This window comes from Choloepus didactylus, chromosome 6 (assembly GCF_015220235.1).
Source record: "Choloepus didactylus isolate mChoDid1 chromosome 6, mChoDid1.pri, whole genome shotgun sequence".
Classification (NCBI taxonomy): Eukaryota; Metazoa; Chordata; class Mammalia; order Pilosa; family Megalonychidae; genus Choloepus; species Choloepus didactylus.
Genome location: NC_051312.1, coordinates 118,487,272 through 118,498,564, shown reverse-complemented (window position 1 = coordinate 118,498,564; position 11,293 = coordinate 118,487,272). Strand labels below are relative to the sequence as shown.

Below are 11,293 nucleotides of genomic sequence, written 5' to 3'. Positions count from 1 at the left end.
AACTGAGAGTGGGAGGAAGCCAAACCTTAACCCTAATGCTAATATTTATGTTTAATAAGGACCTGATTAATCAAGGAAGGTAAATAGATTCCACCCAGAGAGACCACTCCTTTCAATGAGTGCTGCATTGTAAAATAACCCTGAAGCCATGCCCAGATTCAGAGAGAAAGACTGTTATGAGACGTTAGGTGTGCCTTCCACGGATAGAGAAGGGGAAAGAACTATAGCATTCATGCCAGGTATTGTGTCGCAGATGATCTAAAGGGGTCTATCAGACCGTTAGCCCACAGGACACCTATGGAAAGGCACGCTAACTGCAGCCTGGCTCCCCAAGCTGCAGCTGCTCCACTCAGTGTTGCAGAAAAGCAGTCCTGAACAGAAAACGACAATTGTAAACACAAGACCTGTGAAGTGCACTCACTGCTTTAGAATCCCACAATACCTCCACCTTTTTAAGTTTATCCAAGTGCATCATCTCAGATTACTGAGTATCAGCATAAGAGAGCAGGGAAACATCTCAACCTCAATCTAAGAACATTGGGCATCAGCTTCTATTCAATGTGAGGGTAATTATGGTACTATTTCATAGGGTTTTTGTGAGGAGTAATACAATCTAGCACATGGGAAGCTTTCATTTCATATTTAACTACTATTATAAGGATGAAGATTTATTATCTTCTGTTTCAACAGTCTGTAATATGATTTGGGGTTAGATTATAAATTAATGAGAACTGCAAAAATTGAATCAAATCAAAATTGCTTTTGAATAATCTTTTAATTGTCAAGACCCAAAGTCAAAAGCAAAGGATAAATGATTATTTCTCATTGTCTTTAGCTAAGACATCCCTTTGTCTAGGGTAATGTTGAAAGGTGAGGTTCTGTTTGAAGGTGAGTAGGTGTGGTGGGGGTGGTGGAGGTGATGGGGGGAGTGGGGAGGTAGAGAGGGGTAAGAGGAATAGTGGGCTTGGGAAACAGAACAAATAAATATATTTTTCTTTCTCTCAGGCCAAGTACACACAGTTGGTTTTGTGTAAGTTAACTGGGTGTAACACAAATACATTGTACAAATTTCCTTAAGAATTAAATCAAATAGTGTTAAAAGACTCAAAATAAAATTGTCTTCTGCTATGCCCCTGTCTGACTCCCAGAGGCAACTACTGCAGAAATTTTGTGTTGTGTCTTCAGATATTCAGCTTCATTTCTCTAAGCAATTATGCTTATGTTTCTATTTCTTGATTTTATCTATTTTATGTATTATCTTCGAACTTCCTGTTAAGATAGAAGGATTTAGCTCTCTTACACTCCCAACCCTACACTTCTTTTCCTCCCTTTACCCCCTCTTTACTTATATGACAATTCTTACACTAAATCAATAGTGTTTACAATTTTGATTACATGAAAATTATATACTTCTACATCAAATAGTTTACTATGATTCAATTTATATTTGCATGCAACTTTGTTTTTTCTAAAAATGCTTTTTTTCCTAAAAGTTAGTGATTGCTTCATTTTCATTGCTTAGTTTTCTATGTGCTTAAGTTTTTCAAATGCCCCAAATGATTTGACATGTGCTTACCAACAATTACATAACTCATAAATACCATGCAATCATTTCATTTAGTTATATATTTGTCTTCCTGGGGATGAAGCCATCCATCCCCCTCTACTGCGAACTAGTAGCTCTCTAGCCCTGACGCACAGCTGTTGTCCTGAAATGTCCCTTCACTTCTTTCCTGTATTGTATTCCCTGATTCCTGGATGCCATGTCTTTCTCTTTCTTACTTTACCCTATCAATTTGCTGAACCATATTTCCAGTAACTTCCTGAGAAGGAATACATGAAAAATTAGATTTTTGACTTCTTGTGCATCTTGATTGGTAGTTTGTGTATAGAAATGCAAGTTAAAATAATTTCTCTTTAAAATTTTGAAAACATTTCTCCAATGTCTTCTAAAGTGCTCTATTCTAGCCACTTATATTCCCATTTCTTTGAAGGTGATCTGTTTCTTCTCTCTTTCTCTTTGTTTTACTGAAATATCAAGATAGTATCCCTTTGTGGGGGCCTTTTTACATTTATTGATCTGGATAATTGGTAGGCCTTTTCAGTCTAGAAGATATAGGAAGTTTTCCTGTATTTTTTCTTTGATAATTTCTTCCCCTCTGTTTCCTCAGTCCTCCCTTTCTGGAGTTCTTCTTGGTTGGATGTTAGTCTTCCTGGTTTGGTCCTCCAGTTTTCTTATCTCTTTTTCTCCAATTTTTCATCTCTCCATCTTTTTGTTCTACTTTCTGGCAATATCCTTCACTTTGTCTATTGCTTATTTTTAAAATTAAAGTATTACCTATATTTTAAATAAAATTAACCAATTCATTTGTATCAATCAGGGTAGTTAGTTGCAAACAAGAGACGCAAACTCTGGCTAATTAAGCATAAAGGGAATGCATTTAAAGCATTTAGAGTAGCCTAGAATATTTGTGAGACTAAAGAATAGACATAGAGGCTAAAACAGCCAAGAAATCAGAGTACCCTGAACACTCTGTAGCACTTGTTCTATAAAGATGCTATTGTCACTGTCCCTGGCACAGTCACCACAGCTTGCACTGAGAGTGCCGCCAACACTGGATACTGGATGCCCATCACTAGACTCTGCCTATCTACCCTAGGAGCTGAAGCAACTGCAGCCATGACCACCAGTCTCACGAGTATGGATCTGTATAGTAGCTGAGTCTTCTTATCACTAGCTGCTAATTCAACATCTAGGGAAGCTGCCCATGCCCTAGCTGTAATCAAATGTTTGGCATTTTCAGCTCCAATATGGGAGGCTGGCTCGTAAGGTAGGGAATTCCCCAAACATAAGATAGGGGTTAAGATGCTGGGAATCACAAAAGATGAACTGTCCAATTAAGACCACCCCTTTATCTGTCCTACACCAACATGTACCCCTCTTCTGTACTTATGCCTCTAAAAAAAAAACAGATTCCTACGCAACATAATGCAACCAACCATTCCTTGTCCAACTGAAAATATGCTCATCCTCTGCCAGAACACAAAAAAAGAAGTCAACCCCAAGTCTCATTATTTATTATTTTCATTGCCTAGTCAGGATCTCTGAGTGCTGTCCATTCTCCTCCGGTTATGTCGTAATTCCATCTTCCCTTCAATATTCGGTAATCTATTAATTAATCATGAAGTTAATCATAACAAACAAAAATAAAAGCAGGATATGGAGAAGGGAGAGAGAAAAATAAAACTAGTTCAACTGCTTAGGATACATGATACAAGAAAATATCAGTAGATGTTAGGTCCTTATTTCTTTAAATGATCATAAAGCTTGGGGTAAGCTGAAAAACAGCCACCACACCCAAAGTCCATGTCCTAATCCCTGAAACTTGTAAATGTTGTGGTTTGCAACATTTGAACAAAGGGTCTTTGCAGGTGCATTAAATTAAGGGTCTTGAGATGAGATTATCCTGGAATTTCTGGGTCTGCACTAATTCCTATTACAAGTTTCCTTATAAGAGAAAGGCAGAGGGACATTTGACAAAAATAGAAGAGAAGACAAAACAACCATAGGGAGTGATATGGCCACAAGCCAAGGAACATTAGCAACCACCAGACTAGAAAAGGTGAGGAATGGATTCTCCCCTCGAGTCTTCAAAGGATGACCCTGCCAGCATCTTGATTTCAGCCCACTTAAACTGACTCAACGTTTCTGGCCTCCAGAAATGTAAGAATAAATTTCCTTTATTTTAATCTCCCAAATTTGTGGTAATCTGTTATGGCAGTCCCTGAAAACTCACACAAAGCTATGGTAGTATTTAGGATTTCCGGTCTCCATTATCAGGTCTAGGAGTCTGTATTTCTAAAATGCTCCTCAGGAGATTCTGGACACTCAGCCAGGTTTGGAAACTCCCTCTCTGGAAGGAGCAGCATCTGCTGCTTTCTTATATACTAAGAGGGATATTCCTTCCCCACCCCTGAGGTTTCCTTCCACAGGGAGGAGCTCCAGTAGCTTGAACTTTTCTATGACCTGTCCACCTTCTCATTTACTGGTGGATTTGGAAGCAGATGCCATGTGTAGCCCAAACCTTTCTTTTTCCTTTTGGGAACTGGCTGCCTGCATGGATGTTTTTAAAGTTGGGGAGTTGGCTTTTGACTGCTGTAAACTGAACAAGAGGCTGTTAAGTCTGGACCACACAATGTTTTGACCTTTGTGGGTGATTATAAGTTCAGGAGGCTAATTCCACAGGCATAACTTGACTCATGGGTGGTTTCAGAGAAATGGCAATTCAAGGCCATCTGGATCTCATCACAGACAATGGAGCCCACAGGTCTTGGCAAAAAGACCAGGCAGGATGTTGGGTGGGGGTGAGAAGAACTCTGCCAGAGGCAGTTTGCATAGGAACTGGCAAATACACTCTGGCTGCTCTGTCCTCAGCAAACTTACAGGTCTTTAATAGGCACAGGTAGCCTTATGGTGTTGGCCAAAGTAGTTCAACCTTGAACTACACATAACATACCTCTGTTGGCAGCAGAAACTTCAACAAATGCCTCAGGATATGCAGAGACCCCTGAGTTAGCAAGCATAGCTGAGGCAAGGCATGTCTTTCCTCCCATAGACCTTTTAGATGTTGGTGATAGAATGACATTTATTTCTTTTAAACTCAAAGGAAGGTAAGTTCCATGTGTAGTATGGGGAACTAGGGAGGTCCTAGTTTTAAATTATTAGCACTTGTTCTGCATAGAAAGTGCTAGATTGATTTGGTATATTCCAAATAGGAAAACTGCAATAAGATCTGACCTTGAATTAATGGGCCTTTACATGGACTAAAGAATAATCCCCCACTCAGTGGTCTCAAGTTGACATGAATCAGATAATTTCATATGAAGATGAAACCTTCCCCAGGAGGTAGTTTTCTTAGACCTAAACAACCTCATAATTTTAGGGAGTAGACTTGGCAAAGGACACAGAATCTATGCAGAACACAAGATAGAGCCCTCACTTTTATTAATATTGAGGTGCCAAAAATACACTGGAGAAATGAATATAGTAGATGAGAAAGAAAGGCACTTCCAATAAGTCCCAGAGACTGGGCTGGACCCCACTGCAATTTCTAAACTTTTTAAGGAGCAGCAATACTTCAAATGGTTTTCTACAGGGGAGGATGTGTGCATAGGTGGCTATTCCTCCAAAATAAAGCAGATTCATAGGTTACAATTATTGTTTTTATGGGCAATTTTCTGCTTCGGCTCACAGAATCCGCTGTCAAGAGGACTCTAGGCTCACAGGCATTGACCTTCTGGTGTCTTCAGGAAGTTGAAACAAAGGCTTCTCTTTCTACTTTCCACCTTGCCTCTCAGCAGCCCCAGGATCAAACCCAGAGGAGCAGATGTTGTTATTAAGGCAATGGCTTCGTGAGAGTGCGAGCTGATCTGTCCTGGAGACTGCTGATCACATCCCACAAGGAGTATAGCCCATCTTTGATTAACCACAGGCTTAATCAGGCTTAATGTTTCAGACCATGGGATTGAGAGACCCCAAAGGCGGGGGAATGGCTTTCTGCTTTTGGCTCAGAGGGGGCCACAGTGCAACTTCCTTGGGTCACCCTCTGTTGAGTTTCATTCAACACCGGTCACCTCCACTGTGCTGCCCAAGTTCAACCCCAGAGTCACATGTCTGAGGTACACCTGTGGGCAAGTCGGTGCCACTTCTGCCCAGCCCCCAAGATTGACTCCCGGGTCTGCCTCAAAGAGAGCTGGTGATGACATCACCAAGGCAACCAGCAGCTGGAAGGGGCTAAGGACTGCAGTGAAACTGACTGTTCAGAACAACAGGCCCAGACTGAGGTGGCACCTTCTGCCTCGGCCTTGATTGTCAAAGCCCTTAAGGAACCATCCAGAGACAGAAAGAAGATGAAAAACATTAAGCAGAGTGGAAATATCACTTTTGATGAGATGGCCAACATTGTCTGACAGATGTGATGTGGCACCGATCCTTAGCTAGAGAACTCTCTAGAACCAGGAAAGAGATTACGGGAATTGCCCAATCTGTGTCTGCAATGTTGATGGCCACCACCCTCATGATGTGGATGACATCAACAGCACTGCAGCTGAATGCTTAGCTAGTTAAGAACTACAAAGGAAAATATTTCAAGAAAGGATCATTTGACAACCAAAAAATTAAGAAGCTAGGGAATGTTAGGAGGAAAAGTTTGCTCTTCACTCCTGATGTTTCCTTGGTGGAGAGAAAGCTCCACAGCCGTAAATCTGTGCCATCCAGCTCACCACTCCCTGACTGATGAGTTGTAAGGGGAAGAGGCATGCCCATCCCTGCCCTATCTTCCTCCTTTCTTGGGAGCTATCAGCCTGTGGGAAACACATTCCATTCTCCTCCCCCTTTGCTGGAGGCTGAGTTAGTTGAGTATAAGGGAGATATATCTAGCAGATGTAAGATAGATTTCCCAATATCACCTTAACAAAGGATATTTTAATCCCATCTGCCTTATTCCCTTGTCTTATTTTTCATTTGCTTCTGGATGCAGGAGAAGAAAAGGGAAAGCGGAATTAAGAGGTCTGAATACACCAAATGGGAAAGGAAGGTACTTCAAGTAAAACTGGTGACTAGTACCATGCTTATTACAGATTCTAAACTTGACAAGAAAGCAACAATGTGTCAAACGCTTCTCTCTAATAACTATTAATTGGTCTCCCCTTAAAAACCCCAACAATGTGGGTATTGGGATATAGTCCTTAATTTCTCAGTAGAAACATTTCCATAATGTTATGCAGACCTCTTAACCATGGGTTGGTTTTTTGTTGTTGCTTTTGGTGTTTATTTTTCCTGTGAAGTTGACATACAAATGTGTTCATTATAAATTACAGGACTCATTGATCAGAAAGGTTTCAGGCCTATATCCATAAATAATTTAGTGAAATAAGGAACTGCAGCAGAACCTGACCATGACAAGCATAAAGCATGGACTCTACATTGGTTCTCAGAGTGAACCAGATTGAAGATAGGGAGGCTTGAATTCAAACCCTGGACCTACCAAGTAGAGACTTTGGCAAGTTATTTGACCCTTCTAAATCTTGTCTGTTTGCTTAAGTGTCAAATAGGAACAATAATGCCTATATCTCAAGATTGTTCAGAGGATTATCTTATATGAGATAACGTATTTTTAATCTGACTATCCGTAAGTCTCAACAACCTGTAAGTATAAATATGGTCATAGAAACATAAATGTCCAAAATTTTGTTGCCTTTTATTCCCTATCTAAAGAAACTTCAGCCCTCAGGCCCTCCCTCAAAATTCTCCTGAGGTTTTTTTGTTTGTTTGTTTTTTGTTTTTTTCAAATGTTAGGTTACTCATTTTCCCTTTGTAATTAATAAGTACTTTATAAAGAAGTACTTTGAGTCCATGCAAAAATCTCAATCTTCATTAAACTTTTCATGTATTTATTTATATTTATATGGACTAATGAAGTCCTATTTTATTTTAGTATATTATGTTGTTATCATTATTATTTTGATACTCAAAGTGCTCCAGATTTGGCCAGTGGGAACTCCTTCAAGCTGTTTCCTGTGTCATTTTGACATGTCCCCACTATTACCTAAACACTTCTTTATGCTCTAACTGAACAAGACATTCCAGGATCATCTTGTACTTTTCCTTCCCCTTCCCTGGAATCAGATATTTCTCCAAGAACTCATGGGTCCTTTGAGGAGAGAATGGGATTTAAAAGCCAAGATCTAGTTGCTAGTTGTGTTTATTGCTCTTAGAGTGTCACTGTTTCCAGGACCCTCATGGGATAAAACTAAGTTATATATATTTACATATTCCATATAAATATATTTTATATTCATACATATTAATCATATACATATATATTCAATCATACATATGTATAACCACATATACACACACACATTAACATCCATATTTCTTTCTCTATATACTTTGAATATCTCTAGTTACTAATATATCCAGTTCCAACCCAACACCTAATTTTCTCTCTTTCCACACTTACAATGCTATTCTCTGACTGTGAGAAACCTAGCTCCCATTATCCTTACAATGCTTACTTATCTGATTGATCCTCCAGTACATAACCAGTCTCCTGTGGTTCTGACTGGCCTAGACCCCACGCAGATGGCCTTTTCACACCACTCAGGCTCTACCACTCCCCACCAGGTCTCCATTCCCCTAACTCCCTCATGGACACATCCGCATCGCATCTGGGTTCTGATACCCTGGACACCACAGCTTCCCTCTACCAGTGCAGATGCCTACCTTCCTTGATCCTATCTAGTTAATGTCTTTTTTTCTTTTGAAAGGAGGAAATAAAAACGACTCTATTTGCAGATGACATTGATTGGCATTGAAAATGCCAGGGAATCTACAAAATAACTCCTACAATTAATAAGTGAATTCAGCAAGGTTTCAGGATACAAGATCAACACACAAAAATCAATCACATTTCTATATATAACCATGAACGTGCAGAAATTAAAATTTAAAACACAGTAACATTTTAAATTGCTTCAAAGAAAAGGAAATACTTATATATATAATTAACAAAAACATGTATATTTAAAAATACAAATGAAACAAATCAAAGAAGACCTAAATAAACAAAGAGACATTCATGTTAATGGGTTGGAAGGCTTGGTATTGTAAACACGTTAATTCTCCCAAACTGATCTATAGGTTTAATTCAATTCCTATAAAAATATCGATTTTGTTTTTTTGTTGTTTTATTTTATTTTTTTTACAGACAGAAGATTTTATTCTAAAATTTTTATGGAAAGACACAAGCTGTAGAATAGCTAAAACAAGCTGGCATACAAGAAGGTGGGATGAATCACTCTACCTGATATTAAGCTCCATCAGTAGTTACTGTAGTCAAGACAACTTAGTATTTGCAGAAGATAGACATATAGATTAATGGAACAGAATAGAGAACTAAGAAATAGACTCATACTAATAAGGTCAGCTGATTTTTGACAAAGTTGAAAAAGCAATTCAATGGAAAAAAATAGCTTTTTCAACAAATGGAGCTGGAACAACAGGACATACATAGGCAAAAAAAAAAAAAAAAATTAAAATTCAACCTCAACCTCACACCTTACATAAAAATTAACTCAAAATGTATCATGGATCTCTCTTGGGTGTTCACCGGAAACTCTGTTGGCTGTTCTCTTCTAAGATGACAAAACAAGAAGGAACAATAGTCGTGCCAAAAAGGGCCGCAGCCACCTGCAGACTATTCACTGCACGAACTGCGCCCGCTGCATGCCCAAGGATAATGCCATTAGGAAATTTGTCATTCGAAACATAGTGGAGGCCGCAGCCATCGGGGACATTTCCGAAGCAAGTGTCTTCAACGCCTATGTGCTTCCTAAGCTGTATGTGAAACTACATTACTGCATGAGTTGTGCCATTCACAGCAAGGTAGTCAGAAACCGATCTCATGAGGCCTGGAAGGACAGGACACCCCCTCCCCAATTTAGACCTGTGGGTGCTGCCCGACGACCTCCACTAAAGCCCATGTAAGGAGCTGCATCCATAAAGATAAACTAGATAAACTAGTCTCTGGAAAAAAAATAAAATGGAAATTCAACTTAAAAAAAAATGTATCATGGACATAAATCACAGAATTATAACACTTTTAGCAAAAACATAGAAGAAAATCTTTGGAATCTAAGTCTAGGCAAAGACTTCTTAGACTTGACACCAAAATTATGATCTATAGAAGGAAAAATTTATAAACTGAACCTCACCAAAATTAAAAATTTGTCCTCTGTGAGAGCCCATGTGAAGAGAATGAACAGACAAGACTTGTAATTTTTTGTTGTCTAGGCATCTGGTTTCCTTGATTACCTCAATCAGATTTTCCCAGACCACACGGGCCCAGGTCTCAAGAGGAGGGTGTAATCAGGGTCAAGTTTCCCTGAGGATGAGATCTAGAAGATTTTCAGACTTTCCTGTGAGGCCTCTAGACTCTGTGTTTTTCCTGTCCTGCCCAGCAGGTGGCTCTTGGCAGTCCACAGCTCCCTGCTGGGGTAAAGAGGGGCAGTGCTTTCAATTCTTAGCAAACCCTGTCCCTGCACAGGACAAGGATGGTCAGAAGCCAAGCTTAAGCTGTTTTTGTCACCCCACCCCCCACCCCAGGCCCTAGAGTCTGAATTCTCCAAGAGAGGGTAGCCAATTGAGGTGGGCTCCGCTCCCCTTTTTCTTAGGGAAGATACACCCTTTAGGGAATTATCTCCTACACTTGAATTCCTCCTTTGTCTCTCTGACTCTCTTAACTCCACCCTCGCCTGGGTCAGCACTGACAATTGAAAATGCCTGAGGCTTGCTCTAATGAGCTACTTGGAATGGGAGAAAAATTAGAAAAAAGAAAGAAATCCCCTTTTCAGAGCCAGTCCCCAGCCCCCAGTTTTGTTGGTCAATCAGAGTTGATACGCAGTTCTATGTGCCCCTTTTCTTGGGACACAGCCCTTTTCCAGTATTCTGAGATCAACCATCTCCAAATGCCTCTTTATTTATTCATTATTATTATTTTCCATCAGTCCTGCTCCTCTCTGCCAGGAGAGACCTCAGGGTTCCTTTCCTGCTTGCTCTGGGTTTATCAGTGCTTGTAGCTTGTATTCAGTTGTCCAAATTTGTTAATCAAAGCCACAATTGGAGCTTGGTTGAATTACTTTCCCTTGCTCCTAGTAGACTGATTCATTTTTCCACAGGAAGTATTTCAACTCAGCCTGCCATGCCATGGGAGATGGTGTCAGCTCCACAGTTTGGGGAGCTTTACTTACAGTTCTATGCTGCGATCTCAGCTATTCCACTCATTCCAGACTGGTGTATGATGTGTGTCTGGTAACAGATGACCCCCAACAGTTGCTCCAGACTATTTACTAGTTGTTCCTGGCTGTTTACTAGTTGCTCTAGACGACTAACTGAATTTCACACCTCCCTATGCCACCATCTTGCCCTGACTCCTACCTAGTTAATGTCCTTTGAATTCAAATGTTTGGAAAAGGAAAGGAAGGAAAAAGAAAGGAGAAAAAGGAGAAAAAGCAAGGCATTTAATCTTTGAGAACTTAATATAATAAGGCATGTGTGATGGTTGGGTTCATGTGTCAACTTGGTCAGTGATGGTGTGCAGGTGTCTGGCCAAGCAAGCACTGTCCTAACTTTTACTGCAAGGACATTTGTGGTTGGTTTATTAAATCCTGAGTCAATTGGCTGCAGCTGTGACTGATTACATCAACAAAAGGTGTGTCTTCCACAATGAGA

General features: G+C 39.9%; 1 protein-coding gene across 1 annotated transcript; it reads left to right on the top strand.

Annotated features, from left to right (window-relative positions):
• The first annotated feature begins 860 nt into the window (after window positions 1-860).
• On the top strand, window positions 861-9,550 carry LOC119537275 (40S ribosomal protein S26-like). Its single transcript, XM_037839786.1, has 2 exons — window positions 861-888; window positions 9,204-9,550. Exons 1-2 carry the CDS (start codon window positions 861-863, stop codon window positions 9,548-9,550), a joined length of 375 nt encoding a protein of 124 aa, XP_037695714.1.
• Window positions 9,551-11,293: the final 1,743 nt, after the last annotated feature.